This window comes from Girardinichthys multiradiatus, chromosome 7 (genome assembly GCF_021462225.1).
Source record: "Girardinichthys multiradiatus isolate DD_20200921_A chromosome 7, DD_fGirMul_XY1, whole genome shotgun sequence".
NCBI lineage: Eukaryota > Metazoa > Chordata > Actinopteri > Cyprinodontiformes > Goodeidae > Girardinichthys > Girardinichthys multiradiatus.
This window is the reverse complement of record NC_061800.1, coordinates 22,200,761-22,219,667: the sequence shown is the minus strand read 5'-3', so window position 1 is coordinate 22,219,667 and position 18,907 is coordinate 22,200,761. Positions and strand designations below refer to the sequence as shown.

Below are 18,907 nucleotides of genomic sequence, written 5' to 3'. Positions count from 1 at the left end.
ATATATTACACCTATCAATGAGATTATGTGACTAAAGTGTTTTTTCTCTTAGCAATAATCTACAAAAGTCAGAACCTTATTATGCCTTCTGAACAGAGTACAGGCAATACAATTTTGGTATAGTAGCGGTGATAAATCACTCCTAAATTGTAAAATAGAGACAGACTCCCAAAGTCGGTCAATAAAAGTGTCTGGTTTCCACTTGATTGATTTCCCCACAAGATGATAGTGGCTCCACCTTGTTTCACAATGGGGATGGAGCATTCAGGGGTATGTATTGCGCTAGTAGTACCATCACACAGTGAATTGCATCTAGGCTAAACTGTTCGGTTTTCCTTTCACCTTCTTTCACCTGTTGCCTTGTAGCAAAATGCTAAAGTGTGTTCTTGTGGCTTTCTTTCAACAATAGTTTTAATCTTTTTCCATAAAGGCCATATTTGTAGAGTGCGTGTAGTTGTCCTGTCAGCTTATTCTTCCACCTAAGCTTTAGATCTTTGCAGCTCCTCCAGAGTTACCATGCGTCTTTTAGCTACTCTCTGATTGTTGTTCTTCTTGCCTGGCCTGACAAAGATAGTTTCGAATGATGGATTAATCGGTATTATGTGAGATGTCTAAAGAGTGGGCTACTGTTTTTATAACCTAACTCTGCTTTATTTCTTCACAACTGTGTCCCTGATGTGTCTGTTGTGTTTATTGATGCACATGAAGCTGTTTGTCCACTAATGAGCTCGAAAACCAGCCAGAGAGGCCGTCACAGAGCAGCAGAATTTATACTGGTATTAAATTACTCAGTTGGATTCTAGTCAAAAATTTGTTTTTTTAGTCAAATAGTTGCATGGGTTTTTATTTTAGGGTATTATAGTAAAAGAGGGCTGAATACAAAAGGTTTCAGGATATTTTTTGTAAGAAATGTTAAAAATCTTGTATAATTGTTCCTCCACTTCAGCATTAATGTACTACTTTTTTTTGGTCTACCGCATAAAATCCCAGAAAAAATACATTGAACTTTGTGATTGTAACCTGATATAATGTCAAATAGGTCAAGGGGTATGAAAACCTTTGCTAAATGCTCTACAAAATTTAAATAGACAGTGTTCTGTACATTTTACAGTTTCATTATTTTGTCAAGAAGGTTATTTTTCTTTGGTTCTGATGAGTTTGGGCTTGTTCAGATCTCCTCTTTTCATTTCATAGAACTACGTATACAACGGAAAGAATCACTAGTTTTATCCAGTGGGTTACCTTTTCTCCTGGAAATCCAGGAACACCAATACCTGGCTCACCAGGTTGTCCCAGGTCTCCTTTTTCACCATCAGTCCCTCTGAACCCAGGATGACCCGGTGTACCAATGTTTCCTTTGGAACCCTTTGGACCAATCACACCTGCACGATCACACGTAAAAGCAAAGCAAATTACTTTACAAGCATTTATTTGAAAGTAAAGGATAGCTCACAATGCTGTAGTCAGCACTTACTTGAAATATGTAAGACTTTCGTATTAGTTCAAAGGATTTTGTTTTTATTAATAGCTTTTATAAAAGTAACAATTTCCACAAAAAGACATTGCTAGTTAGTCACATAATGCCTGCAAGACATTTGCATTCATACATGGATCCTCTTTAAACAAATTCTTGAAACTTTTGTGAATGTGCCAAAGCAATACACATAAACACACACACACACATCCGTGTTTTACTATCTTTATGAGGACTTTTTGGTTACTTCCATTGACTTCCATTCAGTTTCCTTGATTTTTAGTGCCTAACCCTAACCCTAACCAGTTAATACCTAACCCTAACCCTAACAATAACTCAATTCATACCCTAGTCCTAAACCTAACCCCTGTCCCAAGAACGGAATTTGAAAAAGTGAGGACCAGGAAAATGTCCTCACTTTGTCAAAATGTCCTCACTTTGTCAAAATGTCCTCACTTTGCGATAAAAATACGAAAAATGGTTCTCACTCAGCGACAAGTACAAGAACACACACACACACACACACACACAGTGGCATGTTTGTGAGTTGAATTTTTGGGTGTTTTTTTGAATGCATCTACCTGGTTCTCCCATCTCCCCCACACTGCCTTTTGGCCCAGCTGGTCCCATGGTACCAGGTTCTCCAGGAAAACCAGGATCTCCTTTCTGACCTGAGAAAGAGCAGCGCCGTCGAAACAAAAACAGTCACATATAGAAGTCACATTTCAAAAATATGATCTTAAATTAACTGACTTTGAGCTTATCATTTAAGCTACCTGGCTGGCCAGGTGACCCAGGTGCTCCATCTTTGCCAGGCATTCCCTGTTCTCCTTGAAGGCCAGGGAAGCCCTTCTGTCCAGCAGAACCAGGTTCACCTTATTTTTGGACAATTTACATTAAAATATGAGTAGAAAGAAAAAAAGAAAAAGATAAAAGTCTGCATTGCTGAATATATACCTGGGTCTCCAGTGTCTCCCTTTTCCCCTTTCATGTGCTCCATATCATATTGAGTCAGGTTTCCGGGAGGACCTTCAGGACCTGGATCTCCCCTGTCACCTTTCTGACCTTCTTCTCCGAGATCTCCTCTTGGTCCAATAGCACCAGGAACACCTAGGATGAAATGTCACACAGGAGGGTCTTGATTGCTGCTGAGAAAATTAAAAGAGGGTCTGATAACTGATTTTTGATTATTTTGTATGTTTCACCTCTCAGACCAGGGGATCCAGGTTCTCCAGGTGGTCCGGGAAATCCTGTCGATCCTGGAGTTCCCATAACTCCCATTTCACCTTTGAGACCTACAGCAGATACAGAAAAACACACTGTTGAATAACCCAATAATAACTCATTTGCGCCTACATCTACAAACAAACTGCACCAAGGAGGGAAATAAACCAGAGTTGTGGAAACAACCTTAAAAGCCAAGAAGATGGTTATTTTCAAAAGTTTAAAACGAGCAAATAAAGCTGATTCTGATCTTAATGGTCTATCTTGGAATATTAAAACCTATTTTAAATGAAGAAGATTAGATCATAGGCAGAAAATTAAAGCACGGAAGTAAATGAAGTTTCAAAGGTATGAACTCCAAAAAAATCCGTCAGCTTTTGCCGCTTAGGACAAGGAGAACTTAGGTCCGACACCTACTGTCGTGGCTCATGAAACTGGCTGTGTCTCCACAGGTATGAGGTTCCCTAATGGCCATCTCGTTGGCATAGAGACACCTCTGGACAAGGAGGACAACACTGGTTCTGACAGCCACAGAGGTCACTTTAAGATATAGGGCAGTGGCTATGGTCTCTACGGCCACATGTTTAGATGTCTGGAGGTTCTTTACTTTGTATTCAGAACCTGGTGATAAGGTTGAAAAAAGTCACTGAAGGATTAAGCACATTTCTAAGATGTGAAAAACAGAAGCAGAGTTTTCAATGCTTCATTTAAAATATGGGAAACTTTGCCCAGCGAATGATGCGAACATTCGATGCAACCGGGGTCCAAACAGGATGATCAGTTCTGTTTCTGACTCTGTTCGGTCCTACTTCTTTGATGGACTAAAATTTCTGGCTCCGTCCTTTTGGGGGACTAATCAGCCAGTCTGAAGTGGGATATGGTGGTTGGCTATTACAATTTAAGCTGTGTAATAACCAGTCAAAAACCTGAATAAAGAAATGTCTGTCTATTTACCGTACAGCGAGAGTTGAGTTTGGAACACATACATTAGACCGAGTGGAAGAAGTTGAAATGCGTAAAGATTGAGAGGCATTAAAAGATATGACTGTCCCAAAAGATTTGGCATTTAACGACGAAACCAAACTTTGAGAAACAACAAACAGCCTGTTTTTAAGTGCTAGTATTAGATATAGAAGAAGTATTTGGGTTTTTAAGTTGAAATCAGCTAATAGATACAACTGAAGAAACGGTAAAGGATCAAAAGATAATATTTTTTAAATGTGTGGTTCACTTACCTTGGGACCCAGTTAGCCCATCTCGACCTGGCGAGCCTTGTAGACCTGGCAGTCCTTTGACACCTTGGTCTCCTGGGAGGCCAGGGATACCTTTCTCTCCTTGAGGCCCCGGCATATCGAGACCTGGAGGGCCAGGGTAGCCCTTCTCTCCTTTTATACCTTCTCTACCTGTATAAACAATATTGAGGTTTATTTTCTTTTGATTTTTCAATATTCTTGAAAGATCAAAAATATACATCAAAAGCTGAATTAATCTATTCCAAGCTAAAATTTAGACTTGCATTAGAGTGAACCTATTTGAATCAGGATTTTGTCCCTTTATGTATGTACAAACTAAAAAGAAAATTAGACAGAATGTAAATTATTTTACTGTAACATGACAAAATACCTTAGATGAGCAAAAAAAAAAAACATAGCTTATGTGCTGAGTTTGTGCTCACCATACGGTCCTGCCTCTCCACGTGGTCCTTGAGGTCCTTGCGGTCCAGGAAGTCCTTTCCCTGGAGCACCTGGTTGGCCAATCTGACCAGGTGGTCCTGGAGGTCCAACTTCACCTGTTTTTTTTATTAAAAAATTTGAATCATAATTGGTTAATGACATGGACTAAATATAATAAAGCGTAACTGAAACCTTTTCACAGCTTTCTTTCGTTACCTTTAACACCCTGAGGTCCTGGTGGTCCTGTCTGTCCTTCTAGCCCGGGAATTCCTGGAAGACCAATGCCACCCTTTTCTCCTGGGAATCCACTGATTCCTGGCATGCCCTGTGAACCTTTTGGGCCTGGAAGACCCCGTCCAGGTTCACCCTGAAAGGTTTGGAAGAAGGAACTGTTAAAAATCTAAAAATAATTTTACATCACAACAAAGAAAATCTGCCAGTTTATTGTTTCAACCATAATTAATGTAATTATTTCACAGTATAGCTGAACTGCATTTAATGCAGTCATTTTTTAAGTTTGATGTATAACTTTCACTATGCTTTACAATTTTAGTGTCTACTTGTCAGCATAATTAAAAAATAAGAAAAACACAAGCAGCTTGGAGGACAATTTACACCACAGACCACAATAACTGACCACCGGTAAAGTAAAGAAATAGCCTTTATTCTGAATAGAATTCTGATTTTAATGGTAAAAAATCCTAACATTAAAATAAATGTAAATGAAGCTTAGTTGTAATTTATACTTAATTTTTTTAAGCTGATCAGAGTGTACGGGAACTTGGAATTTGAGTGTGTGCGGCCGGCATGCTTGGGTTCTATTGTTTTTTTTATATCTAACTGATCTACAGCACCAATGCATGTTGACAAATACACACTTTTTGCCCAGGTGGACCAGGTTTTCCAGTGAAGCCAACCTGTCCTGGTCTTCCAGGCTCTCCTGGCACTCCTGGGGCTCCAGGAATTCCACTGATTCCTAGAAACACATAAAATATATATTTTTTTCTGGGTTCATTTTAATTTCCCACTGTGGAAATGATGAGTATAAATACTTTGAGTGTTGTGTTGGGGTTTTGGAGGTATTCGGGTCATGTAACACACCTTTAGCACCCGCTGGGCCGGGAAATCCAATTCCAGGTGGTCCCTGCTCACCCTTTTCTCCAGGAAAACCAGGTAGACCATGGTCACCTTGAAGACCTCTTTCACCTGCAAAAAAAGCATTTTACATGATCAGAAGCATTGTGATCCTTTATTTGCTCTACTGTGCCATCAAGTGGACAATAAATGTAAAACAGGCAGAATGGTTGACATGGGAATATGGTCTCAATATGATCTTGTACCACGCGAATCAGTCATGTGGTACAGCCAACTCACAAGGTCACGAATGTCACTACATGCATCTTCAACACGAGCCATGATACACGCTCCTTACAAATCTTTGTGAAAATTGCTTGACACGCTTCGAAGCCTCGACACAGAAGGACACATCATTACTCAATGCTAATTTCCAACTGTTAGCCCATGTATTTGCTAATGTTAGCCGGGCAATTGCCCAGGCTCAGCAATGTTCACCATAGCATTCAAGGGAAAGATGTAAGTGCAGCAAATTGAACAGTAAACCATGTAAACTTTTTTGACCCTGCACTTTAAAAGGATCTGAATTGAGGAACCTCAATCAAAACGAGGAATCTGATCCAGAATCGTTCAAATTTACAAAATGCCCAACCCTAAAGAGAATCAAATATAAAGACACACATTTAAATATAAAAAAGTTTAAATCTCTTCTCCAAGATGGACCTGGAAAGCTTAATTTATTACTTCTGATAAATGTATGATGACTATGCTGTTATTTACCTTGATGTCCTGGTATGCCACTAGCTCCTCGTGGTCCAGGTGGCCCCTGTGGTCCCGGAGTGCTAATACCTTTACCTGGCTCTCCTTTTAGACCTATTACAAAGTAAGATGTTCAGTAAGATACTGCTGAAATTGGATTTCATGCACCAAGTAGCTGTTTGCAGTGATTATTCTAATGGTTACCAGGAAGTCCTGGAGCTCCTGTAATGCCTGGCTTTCCCTGACTGCCTTTTTCTCCAGGCCAACCCGGTTGGCCGAACCCTGGAACACCAGGTGGACCCCTTTCTCCAGGAGGCCCAATAAGACCAGGCTCTCCATCTGGTCCACGTTCACCTTTAATACCCTCTTTGGCCTGGGAGAGACACAGGGGAAAAGTAATGAAAAAAACTTTTTTAAGAAATAATTTGCCATTAAATAGTTCAAATTCTTTAAAATAAATCTAAATGAAAGTAATCAAATGTATGTGACGCACATGGACTATCTTTTTAGTCAAGGCAAGTTTATTTGTATAGCACATTTCAGCAGCAAGATCATTCATTACACTCATTAGTATTAATAGCCACCAAAAAGTGTAAAGTGAACTGGGCACTACTGAGTGGCAACTTGACAAAACATGTTCCATATAAGAAAATGTGTATTTCTCTTTTTGTCAACATTGCTGGAAACCTCTGACAATCTTTTACATTAAATGCATAACTGTTAAACATATAGTTGTCCACATTTATTGGTCCCCCTGGTAAACATGCAAACCCCAGTACAAAAAAATCTTTAACTGAGCAAGCATAATTTCACACAGATTTTTTTGGATAATCTAACTTTTAATTTAAGGATATTTATGCAGCAGAATTGTTTGCCATTACTACAGCCAGTGGGGCTCAATAATTCCTACAAGCTGCAGCAGAGATGGACCACTGGGTTATAGCGTGAAAACATGTAGTATTGAACTTTACTTGTAGACATCTCTGATGGTTGTTCTGTTTACCGTATGCATGGATGTTAATTTGTTGACATATTTGACTATGAAGGTGAATGCAAAAAGATTTACAAGTTAAAGTGTAGGATATATAACTGGTTTAACTGGCTTGATATCTTTTGCCTCACTGTATTCACTGTACTAATGCACTTACAGGTTCTCCTTTGGGGCCTGGTTGACCTGGAAGTCCATCGCTCCCCGGCTTTCCATCCTTGCCCGCTTGTCCCTGAAATCCCGGACGTCCAGCAATACCTTTCTCTCCCTTATAACCAGGCGCAATGAAAATGTCTCCAGGTTCACCTATAGCCCCAGGGGCCCCCATCAGTCCAGGAGATCCTGGAGCGCCCTGCACAAAAATTGCACGTATGGTAAACATTATTATTCGTTTAAACACTGACTACAATTATATATTAATTCTTAACTGTTTTTCTCTCTCTCTTTGGCTCTGTGCAGCTGTTAAATCCTTGATATGCAGATACTGTTTTATACTCACAGGTGTTCCAAGTTCTCCAGGTGGCCCAGAATTACCCTTTTCTCCTTTGCCTCCAACTGGACCTGGGTGTCCTGTCAAATAAAAAGGGACCTTGGATTAAAAACCCACATAGGGTGTGATTCTTCACATGTAAAACTCTAGCAAATCCAAAACAAGTTTGGACTTTAATTGAAGTAAAAGACACTCAGAAAACAAATATCCCATCCTATTAGATAAAGAATTACAGGTCCTTCTCAAAATATTAGCATATTTTGATAAAGTTCATTATTTTCCATAATGTAATGAAAATCTAACATTCATATATTTTAGATTCATTGCACACTAACTGAAATATTTCAGGTCTTTTATTGTCTTAATACGGATGATTTTGGCATACAGCTCATGAAAACCCAAAATTCCTATCTCACAAAATTAGCATATCATTAAAAGGGTCTCTAAACGAGCTATGAACCTAATCATCTGAATCAACGAGTTAACTCTAAACACCTGCAAAAGATTCCTGAGGCCTTTAAAACTCCCAGCCTGGTTCATCACTCAAAACCCCAATCATGGGTAAGACTGCCGACCTGACTGCTGTCCAGAAGGCCACTATTGACACCCTCAAGCAAGAGGGTAAGACACAGAAAGACATTTCTGAACAAATAGGCTGTTCCCAGAGTGCTGTATCAAGGCACCTCAGTGGGAAGTCTGTGGGAAGGAAAAAGTGTGGCAGAAAACGCTGCACAACGAGAAGAGGTGACCGGACCCTGAGGAAGATTGTGGAGAAGGGCCGATTCCAGACCTTGGGGGACCTGCGGAAGCAGTGGACTGAGTCTGGAATAGAAACATCCAGAGCCACCGTGCACAGGCGTGTGCAGGAAATGGGCTACAGGTGCCGCATTCCCCAGGTCAAGCCACTTTTGAACCAGAAACAGCGGCAGAAGCGCCTGACCTGGGCTACAGAGAAGCAGCACTGGACTGTTGCTCAGTGGTCCAAAGTACTTTTTTCGGATGAAAGCAAATTCTGCATGTCATTCAGAAATCAAGGTGCCAGAGTCTGGAGGAAGACTGGGGAGAAGGAAATGCCAAAAAGCCAGAAGTCCAGTGTCAAGTACCCACAGTCAGTGATGGTCTGGGGTGCCGTGTCAGCTGCTGGTGTTGGTCCACTGTGTTTTATCAAGGGCAGGGTCAATGCAGCTAGCTATCAGGAGATTTTGGAGCACTTCATGCTTCCATCTGCTGAAAAGCTTTATGGAGATGAATATTTCATTGTTCAGCACGACCTGGCACCTGCTTACAGTGCCAAAACCACTGGTAAATGGTTTACTGACCATGGTATCACTGTGCTCAATTGGCCTGCCAACTCTCCTGACCTGAACCCCATAGAGAATCTGTGGGATATTGTGAAGAGAACGTTGAGAGACTCAAGACCCAACACTCTGGATGAGCTAAAGGCCGCTATCGAAGCATCCTGGGCCTCCATAAGACCTCAGCAGTGCCACAGGCTGATTGCCTCCATGCCACGCTGCATTGAAGCAGTCATTTCTGCAAAAGGATTCCCGACCAAGTATTGAGTGCATAACTGTACATGATTATTTGAAGGTTGATGTTTTTTGTATTAAAATCACTTTTCTTTTATTGGTCGGATGAAATATGCTAATTTTGTGAGATAGGAATTTTGGGTTTTCATGAGCTGTATGCCAAAATCATCCGTATTAAGACAATAAAAGACCTGAAATATTTCAGTTAGTGTGCAATGAATCTAAAATGTATGAATGTTAAATTTTCATCATGACATTATGGAAAATAATTAACTTTATCACAATATGCTAATATTTTGAGAAGGACCTGTAGATGTAAACAGTCTTACATTTATACTTTTATTTTAATGAACCACTTACTAAACTCCAAGTAACCAAAATACAAAACCACTTCTTTATTTCTGAGTCAAGAACAATAAAAGCTGGCTATCTGTCAAAGTGGATCCTACGTTAAACTTACAACCCAGATGGTTTGTTCCTTAGAACATCTTGGCAAACTCATAGTAGCAGCAGTTTTAAAAAGGAGAGGTACTTTTCTAAAAGTGATTAGATAAAACATTTTTGTACAAGACATATATCTTTAGACAACCAATTCTCAAGGTTGGCATTTTTACAGCAACTCGTGAACGTCTACATACTCCTGCTTCAACACAAATATATATATACAGTCATTCAATCAGTTAGAATATTGTTTTGATGAGGCTTGTTCATCAGATTAGAAGTACCTTTTGAAAATAACCTTTAAGCAGATATTAAACATACATTTCATTAAGCCCACATTTCTGTATTGTATAATGTTTTTTTCTTTTACTGGTCTGATGTAGTACTCTAATTTCCAAGGAATTAAATGTCGTGTTTTCATTAACTGTAAGCAGAAAATCAGCATAATTAACAGAAATAAAGACTTGGAACATCAGTCTGTGTGCAATGTGCTTCACTGAGTGAAATAAGTAACTAAAATAAATTAACTTTTCAATAATATTCTAATTTATGGAATATAACAATACATATATTGTCTCCATCTATCCATCCATCGACCCATTTTCTGTACCAGCTTCTTCCATACTGGATTGCAGGGGAGCTGGGGCCTATCTCCAGCAGTCTACGGGCAAGAGGCGGGGTACAACCTGGACAAGTCGCCAGTCCATCGCAGGGCAACACAGGACAAACAACCATGCACACACACTCATTCACACCTAAGGGCAATTTAGAGAGACAAATTAACCTAACAGTCATGTTTTTGGACTGTGAGAGGAAACCGGAGTACCCAGAGAGAACCCATGCATACACGGGGAGAACATGCAGAAAGACCCCGGTCCAGGAGTCAAACCAAGGACCTTCTTGCTGCAAGGCAACAATGCTACCAACTGTGTCACTTTGTAGCCCTACATCCTCCCCAATAATAAATTAATACTTTAATGTAAACAGAACTTTTATACTGAAATTTTGACTTTTTTGTGGAACTACTTCTTTCCTGAGGATGCAGCTCCAAACTCTACTGTTTCAGCGGTTTTCACTGGGAGAGAACCTCCCCAGACAGGACATCACCTTGATGAAGAGCCAAATTCTCCAAGGACAAAAGGCATGCTCCGGGGTTCATAGGGTGAGAGCAACTTCTGATTTTTTAAAAGCTGTTGCAAGCCTCCAGTTCCTTTCAAAGCTTTCACTAATCAAGGTAGATCAGCCCACTCTGTTTTTAAGATTGACTATCAGCACAAAACTAGATGGGATCATCTCCAACGCAGGACAATTTCAGCTATGAGTAGAATCACGAAACAGAAAATGCCTTTAAACCAAAGCTTAATTCTTTATGTTCAAGAAGCGCCAAGGTTCCTTCTTCAGTCTACAAAAGGACTGACAGGACACACACAGGACATGCAAAGTCTTAAATTTTCCCTTTTATGAGCAAGGGGAGAAACATCCTTACGCTAGTAACAAAGAAACTAACTGAGCATAGAATTTACGCCAGCCTGGGCATAAGAATAAAGCAAAGTTTAACCTGTCTTTGCTTTAATTTATTTTGATAGGGTCTTGGATGCCTACAAGCCCTCCTTCTCCCACTTCTGAACCAGGACTAGGTCTCAGAGAAAGATTCAAATGTCCCTCTCCTCTGAAGGCTGTCCTTTGTACCACAGGTGTTTAAGCAACAGGTGAAGAGCACACGGTCTTATACATTTTAGTCAGTGTTAGTTTACATTAACATAGTTTTTGAAAATAAGTGGTTTGTAAAGACTTTTGTATGAATTCTCTGATAGTTGCTGGTTAAAAAGCCTTTGAATCCATACCTTCTTTAGTCTGTACTGGTATCCTGTTGCTACAGATTGATACGCACAGGCCAATAGTTATTATTTCTGCTGCTCAAAGAAAATACTAATTCTATTAAACATTTAGTATATAATAGCTCTTTAGGCAGTGTAATAACTGCTAATAACTAGACTAGTTCACAATCTAGTTTTCCCAACAGTGGAAAAGCCTTTTGGCATTAAACCAATCCAACTCTTCTTTTAACTGCAAACAAGCTTTTTGAATCTTTTCACTGTATTAGGGGTATTTTTGACCATTTGTCTTTTGCATTGAGCTCAAGCTCTTTGAGGCTGCAAAGCTTTATTGCCATCACCCAAATCTGAATCAAAGAGACCTCCGTCACATTTTTTTGTTTGCTTGTTCATGGTTCACCTACCTTTATCTCCTTTAACGCCTGCAGGGCCAGTTAATCCAGGTATGACGGTGCCTTTACAACTAACACAAGTTTCTCCTTTCTCACCTAAAATTAGGCAAAGTAGCATAATTTAAGAAACTGTGGTGTGCCTAAATGAGCTTACACAATGTCAGGCAGCAGCAGCGCTGAATATTATCAAAGACAAGTTATATCACACAGATAGATTCATTTATCTATTTATTTAAGTGGATCTGGAGTAACATCAGTAATCCTTACCCTTTTGCCCATCTTCCCCTGATAATCCTGGTTGTCCAGGTGGACCACGATCTCCTTTCTCCATCTGGCACTCGTTAGGGTCAGCTAGGTGGGCCACATACATGCACAGATTTAATTAGTAAAACGTTTGCGGAAGCACAATCAATTAAATGAAGGTATGACTTGGACCTACGGGCTGGTCCTGGTTGCCCAGGGGGTCCGATGGGCCCTGTTCTTCCTGGTGGTCCAGAAAGAGATTCTCCATCTAAGCCTCTGTTGCCCTTTTCACCCATTTCTCCCTTCCGACCCGGCTCGCCACGAGAACCCTCGATGGAGCGGCCTATGATACACAAAGTCAAGTGAGTGTGTACAATCTATACATACTATTCACAAGTTTTTTTTCTTCAAGGCTTTGAGTAGTTCAGTGTAAAGATATATCAAAATAACTGGGAATTTAGCTCTACGGTTAATTATTCAGATGTATGCTCTCCAAAACTTCCTGTCAATATGTAATTTAGCATAAACAGGGTGACACATTTGCTAATGACATCCAAGCAAAATAACAACCTTTCAATCCCAAGATTTCCTTTTCAAAGGATCTGAAATCCTGCATTATGAAGGCTTCTATAATGAACTGTCTTTGTTTGCTAATTTAACACAGCTAATTCTGATTACACAAAATATTATTCAGTTTGAACAAACCACAAAGGTAAAATGCACAAAAGTAAAGCTTGATTTGTATTACTGGCAAACTCATGATCTTTTACTGTCAACAACTGTCTACCTATCATATTTTACCTGGTGGACCAGCCTCTCCGTGAGGACCACGGAAACCTTAGAATTAAAATGAAAGAAATGAGAAAAGAATGAAAACCACAGATAATGTTGGGAGCTAGATGTTCTTGCTAACAAAAAAAATAAAAGTATTTTTCAGCAAATTATAGCCTGTATAAACCTTTTTCTCCTTGTATCCCAGGGGGACCACGTAGGCCAGGAAGACCAGGTGGACCGCTAGCCTAGAACCACATGATTAGAGAGACTAAGTTATTCTTTTATCATTTTATACTAACTTTCCACTAGAACATTGATGATTCGGCTGCCATGTGAGCATCTGACCTTTATTAATGCAATCCTAGATGTTGTCTGTAATTGATCTTAAATCTGTCTATATAACTGAATTGACTGATATGAAAATGTTTTGTTTTTGTAAAGTACCTTGTTGTGAACTGGTACTTTATAAATAAACTTAGAATAATTCGTTTATTACTTATAATAATTAATAAATAAACAAAAAAGTATAAACTCAAAAGAGCAGAATCACTTACGTAACCTGGTGGTCCTCTATCGCCCTTCTCACCCTAAAACCAAATGAAGAAATTAGTCTGTATTTCATAAGTCTGTTTAACATAAATTTATTATGTTATTATAGAATATTAAAACTTATTAGCTTTGAGTAGTTACCGACAAACCAGTAGATCCAGGAGCTCCAATGAAGCCTTTTTCTCCCTGTAGTATAATATGTTGCACATTAATTTGATATAAAAACTATTAAAGAAAGCACCTGGTGGAGATACATGATAAATATCGGTGTTACCTTTGTCCCATCGTTGCCATCTTTACCAGGTTTACCCTAAACACAGATGTCAATCATGCTTAATTTCATTAGATTTTTTAACTTGTAATAAAAGGATTAACAAAGTGATTAATAACGCGTCAAAATAAGTGTGTCCTCCTCTGGGAGGATATCACATAAATTAACTTCCTTCTTTAGTTATTAGCTGTTCCATAGATACATTTGACTGCAACTCACTCTTGGTCCAGGTGGCCCTTGTTGACCTTTGATTCCATGCTGATGAGGGAGACAGAAGCCCTAAAAAGGAAATCAAGGATTTTATAGAAAGTCAACGAGAAACAAAATAACCTTTCCATATGACAAATCATACACCACATACGATGATAAAATACTAACTTTATCCCCTTTGTCACCCTTCTCTCCCGGGTATCCCTATGGGAATAAAAAATAAACAGAAGCACATTCAAGTAATAACACATATACTAAACTTTCTTGTACGAATTTCACTTTTAAAGCTTAAGTGAGTACCCGTGGTCCTGGTACGACTACTGTGGTCTGTCCTTCCACTTCTTGAGGTGGTCCAGGGGGACCAGGAGGGCCTCTGAGTCCCCGCTCACCCTGCAAGGAGACATCAACAGTCACTAAAACGGTCACAAGCAAATAAATAGAAGTAATTTAAATAACAAAATAAATTTTGTTTATACCCTACAATAGACAAAACACTTAATATGTGTTATTAGGTATGAAGAAAATATGACTGGCTTAAAGGAGTCAATGTGGACAGTAATAAGAGATGCACCTAGAAACTGGCTGTTAACTAGATTCAGACAATTTTTGTCCTAATTGGGCCCTGACCAAGACCAGCTGGTCGGACACTACAAAATAAGATCTGTCTCTGATTGGTGAACACACCATACGTAGAAGCTCTTTGGTGTAGACGCTGGTATTTGTAGAAGACTTGATTTTAGCTTTTTTCAGTGTCAGTGAGATGTTTTAAATGAAGTCAGGGGAATCACAGAGATTAAATAAACTATTTGAAAGGAAACTGTTTTTCTATATGTTAAAACATGTCTGCCTGTTCATTCAGACTGTGATAGAATAAGCGAGAGCAAGACGTTTAGCTAATATGAAAGCAGAAAGTTTTACAAAGTTGCTCTGTTTCATTCTTCCAAACTTAAAAAAGCTGCATGAAACATGCTGGTTTTGAAAATATTGACAGTCTTTTTGGCATCTTAGAGTTAAGGATTATACCTACAGAGTAACACTTTTGGTTTGCTAAGCACTCTTATTGCTAATATAGGATCCTGAAGAGAGATTAAACTGTAAACTCCAAAAATATTTTGTATATTACTGCTCTCTGTCACATGATGTGATTAATAACCACACAGGCCAAGAAGACTTAAAAAATATATTTTCTTATATCAGTTTTCACTTCTTAAAGAGAAATCTGAATTGATTAAACTCTGTACCTGTCACAATCTGTAGGTGTTGAAGTTTAGATTTCCTTTTGTGGGTATTTACTTTGTTCGTTTATTTTTTTTTCATATTAGTTTATTCTTTTTTTATTTTTATTTTTTTAATTATTAATGTTTTATTATTATTATTTGTTTATTCTTTTCTTTTAGTGTTCCTGATACATCTAGAGTTAATTTCCTGTTCTGGACTTATCTGTGTTCCTGCTCATATGGGTTAATTAGCCTCCCTCCTTCAGTAGCTCTGCATTCTCCCTGCCACCAGCTGCTCCACATTTCATTTGATTAGCTGTTATGGTCCATTGGTCATTTTTCCACCCTGCCTTTGTATTGAAACTCTGGTACTGAATTGTCATGTTTGCCTGCCTGGTCCATGTTCTATTTGTTGCCTTATTGTTTTCCATTGATGTCCTGTTTTACTTTTGTGTCATCAATTCATCAGTGTAAGTTTGGATTATTTCATTATTAAAGACACTTAACTTCACCTTTCTGCTTCTGCTTGCCTGCATTTGAGTGTAAGTTTGGATTATTTCATTATTAAAGACACTTAACTTCACCTTTCTGCTTCTGCTCGCCTGCATTTGAGTCCATCCTAAAATCCAAACATGACAGTAATAGCAAGTAGTGTTGTAGCCAAGACCATCTCACCCATGACCAAGTACATTATAGAGAAGGATTATAGCAGGCCAAAGCCAACAAGACCAACACTGATTGGTGCATGTGCATCTCCACAAATAATATACTTTTTTTTTCTTGATATGTAGTTAAAAGTTATTATAACCTATATTTCCTATGTTAAACTTGACATAATAGATAAGTATTTTTTCCAAACATTTTTACCCAAATAGATATAACGTTTAAGGATTGATAATTGGTATACTTTGTGAGTACTAGAAACTATAGTGGCATATTGTGTAATAATCAAGTTGTACCATACTCAAAAATGATGCACATGTATAGCAACACTCCTTATTTATTTTTTTTTAGAGATTTCATGGTGGTCGTGGCCTTTATTCACAGTAATCAGAAAGGAAACAGGTAGCAAGAGAAAGCGGTAAGACATGCAGCAAAGGTCCAAAGGTTGGGAATCGACTGAGTCAAAGACAAATTAGCCTCCATGCATGTGATGTCTGCTCTATCACTATGTCACCCACTGCCCCTAATGACATACCTTTGTTGTTTTCAAACTGTAATTTTGACTTTATCTGATGTATTGTCCAACATTTAATTTTATGCAATTCATTAAGTAAAAGCACAGCAGTGTATAACCATCATCCATCTTGAGGACAAACATATTGAAACAGTGGAGTAAAAATATGTCTGATGTTCTAATAATCTTTTTTCAAATATTTTTAAGTGGCTTTTTTGTTGTTAATATATCAGTAATGGAAGATATACAAGTAAAATATAAATACATCTAAAATTCCAGTCAGTTATATCTTGTTCTTGATAAAAGCTCTCACCTTATCTCCTTTTTCACTCACAAAGGCCAGCCTGTCACCCTTGAGACAAATTAAAACCAAGTCATTGTGAAATCTTATGCAAAAAGCCAAGTTAAAGAACGATGGTGATTGATCTTACTTTCTCTCCTGGAGGACCAGGCAGTCCAGGATCACCCTGTTAATCAGTTATAATTATATGGAAATTAGTCTGCCGAGAGATTTTGAGTTTTCATCATTGCTCTAACTTGTTTGTGACTCACTTTTATTCCTGAATATCCTCGGGGTCCCGGAGGTCCGCTTGGTCCAAAGGGTCCAGGTATTCCCTTGGAGAGAGAGACAGATGGTAGAAGGACATCATCACATTCTGTACTTTGGTTTCTATATTCTTAGACACATATGAACACATGCCTGCATGTCCTCAAACAAAGACGCTACAGTACGTACAGGTAGTCCAGGTGTGCCTGGTAACCCTTTGTCTCCTTTTATCACATCAATCACACCACCAGGGTCTCCCTGTAGAAGATACATTCATTAATGTGTTATTGCATTAGAAGATTTGGAAAACTATCCATAGCAAAGATATGAAAGCTTTATTAACTTACTTTCATTCCTTGTAGTCCTGGGCGGCCCTGAAAGATGCAACAAGAATAAATAAAACAACTTATTACTGTAGAAAACAATAAAAACTAGAAAGAAAGCCTGTTTCTATAATATTTGTTTGGCACTTTGAAAGTGAGTGTTCTATGCGCAACTCAGGTGAGTGGTGGTCTGGCTGCTTACAGGTGGCCCTTGAAGTCCATGAAAACCATTAATGCCGTCCATTCCTCTTTCGCCCTGAAACACAAACACCACACCATCAAAAGGTAACAACATAGAGCAACATAAACACAGCAAGAGTGTCCAGGAAATTCAAAGCAACAATGTTCTTCAAAATGTAGGAGAAACAGAAGTAACTTACTTTGGTCCCATTGCATCCTGGGATTCCAGGTGGACCTGGTGGACCGTCATTTCCGTTGAGGCCCTATAATTCAGATTATATAAAAAGAACATTTTGATAGGTAGGAATCAAGTTGCCAGAATGTTGCTCAACAGTGAAATCCACTCAAATACTTCTACCACACCAAAGGGACTAAAATACATCATAGTAATAGAAATGCATAATAATTAGTTGATATAACCCACTGATGGAAGCACTCCTCTAAGAATTTACTGAATTAGTGCAGCATGTCCAGCATGTTGGCAGATTAAAATAACTTACTGGTAGTCCTGGGTTTCCTGGAAACCCTGGCAGGCCAGGTGGACCCTACAAGATAATAAGCATGTCTGGTTAACACAAAAACTAGTGCTGGAGCAATTGTGAGAAAAATGGAGTATGTGTCGTGTGATTTTATAGTTGTCATCTGATATAACATGTTAATTTTTAGTTACTTACTCGCACTCCTTTTAGTCCCGGAGCTCCAAGTGCTCCCAGATCTCCCTATTGGATAAATAATAGCATGATTATGATAATATTTATAATGTTTCTAAAAAGTTTAAAGATAATTCAAAAATATACAAAATGCTGTAGGAGTATTTAATGAAAATAAAGCCATGTGAGTAGGTTTTGCAATGTCTTTGACTTCCAGAGCTTTATGCATATTGCTGATGTAAAATCTAGCAATTAGTCTGGCGATAGTCAACAGTATAAAACTTATTCTTTGCTATTTTAAAGGAAAAAAGGAAAAAATGTGGTGATTGGAGCTTAATTTGGGATATGATTGGATGCTTTGATTCAATTTAATGTTTAACACACTTTTAAGACATTTGGACAAACTTTCAACTTTTTTTTAGTAATTTACACAGAGAAGAACAGTTAATATGACTGAAGGTGTGTGCCTACCTTGGGGCCCATTGGCCCAGGAGGCCCCTCATGTCCCTGCATTCCTGGGAATCCCATATTACCCTGAAGACCAGGAAATCCACGTTCACCCTGTGAAACACGTGACAAGAGAGCAAAAAAACATGTTTTCATCACCAAACTTTATTTACAGAATTAAATCCTTCAAGACAGAAAAAATACTAAAAGGACAATGTAAATCATGATAAAACACATATATCATATTGTATACAAATAAAAGAAACCGGTTTACAACAGACTTTTCAGCCAATACACCCTCACTCTGTCTGACTAAGTAATACTGTTTACAGAATTATTCAAACATTAAATAAGGTTAAACACTAAGGGGCAAATTCACATGGTCAAACCTGAGTTTACACATCTTTCTTACTCTGCAACAAGATGCAAAGACAGATCGG

General features: G+C 38.6%; 1 protein-coding gene across 1 annotated transcript in view; it reads right to left on the bottom strand.

Moving 5' to 3' along the window:
- Positions 1-18,907, bottom strand: part of col4a1 (collagen, type IV, alpha 1) — a 60,768-nt gene that overhangs the window by 10,543 nt on the left and 31,318 nt on the right. Inside the window, exons 3-37 of the mRNA XM_047370655.1 lie at positions 18,492-18,581; positions 18,045-18,089; positions 17,871-17,915; positions 17,571-17,633; positions 17,393-17,446; positions 17,215-17,241; positions 17,057-17,125; positions 16,873-16,935; positions 16,752-16,787; positions 16,634-16,672; positions 14,227-14,316; positions 14,095-14,130; positions 13,936-13,995; positions 13,720-13,755; positions 13,587-13,631; positions 13,451-13,483; positions 13,081-13,141; positions 12,924-12,959; positions 12,319-12,465; positions 12,147-12,230; positions 11,892-11,975; positions 7,692-7,762; positions 7,353-7,544; positions 6,409-6,577; positions 6,226-6,318; positions 5,473-5,577; positions 5,250-5,347; positions 4,588-4,738; positions 4,374-4,487; positions 3,934-4,101; positions 2,680-2,769; positions 2,432-2,584; positions 2,251-2,349; positions 2,056-2,145; positions 1,243-1,382 (exon numbers count right to left, since the gene is read on the bottom strand). Of these exons, the coding sequence (XP_047226611.1) occupies positions 1,243-1,382; positions 2,056-2,145; positions 2,251-2,349; positions 2,432-2,584; positions 2,680-2,769; positions 3,934-4,101; positions 4,374-4,487; positions 4,588-4,738; positions 5,250-5,347; positions 5,473-5,577; positions 6,226-6,318; positions 6,409-6,577; positions 7,353-7,544; positions 7,692-7,762; positions 11,892-11,975; positions 12,147-12,230; positions 12,319-12,465; positions 12,924-12,959; positions 13,081-13,141; positions 13,451-13,483; positions 13,587-13,631; positions 13,720-13,755; positions 13,936-13,995; positions 14,095-14,130; positions 14,227-14,316; positions 16,634-16,672; positions 16,752-16,787; positions 16,873-16,935; positions 17,057-17,125; positions 17,215-17,241; positions 17,393-17,446; positions 17,571-17,633; positions 17,871-17,915; positions 18,045-18,089; positions 18,492-18,581 (2,976 nt within the window). The remainder of the gene's footprint in view (positions 1-1,242; positions 1,383-2,055; positions 2,146-2,250; positions 2,350-2,431; positions 2,585-2,679; positions 2,770-3,933; positions 4,102-4,373; positions 4,488-4,587; positions 4,739-5,249; positions 5,348-5,472; positions 5,578-6,225; positions 6,319-6,408; positions 6,578-7,352; positions 7,545-7,691; positions 7,763-11,891; positions 11,976-12,146; positions 12,231-12,318; positions 12,466-12,923; positions 12,960-13,080; positions 13,142-13,450; positions 13,484-13,586; positions 13,632-13,719; positions 13,756-13,935; positions 13,996-14,094; positions 14,131-14,226; positions 14,317-16,633; positions 16,673-16,751; positions 16,788-16,872; positions 16,936-17,056; positions 17,126-17,214; positions 17,242-17,392; positions 17,447-17,570; positions 17,634-17,870; positions 17,916-18,044; positions 18,090-18,491; positions 18,582-18,907) is intronic.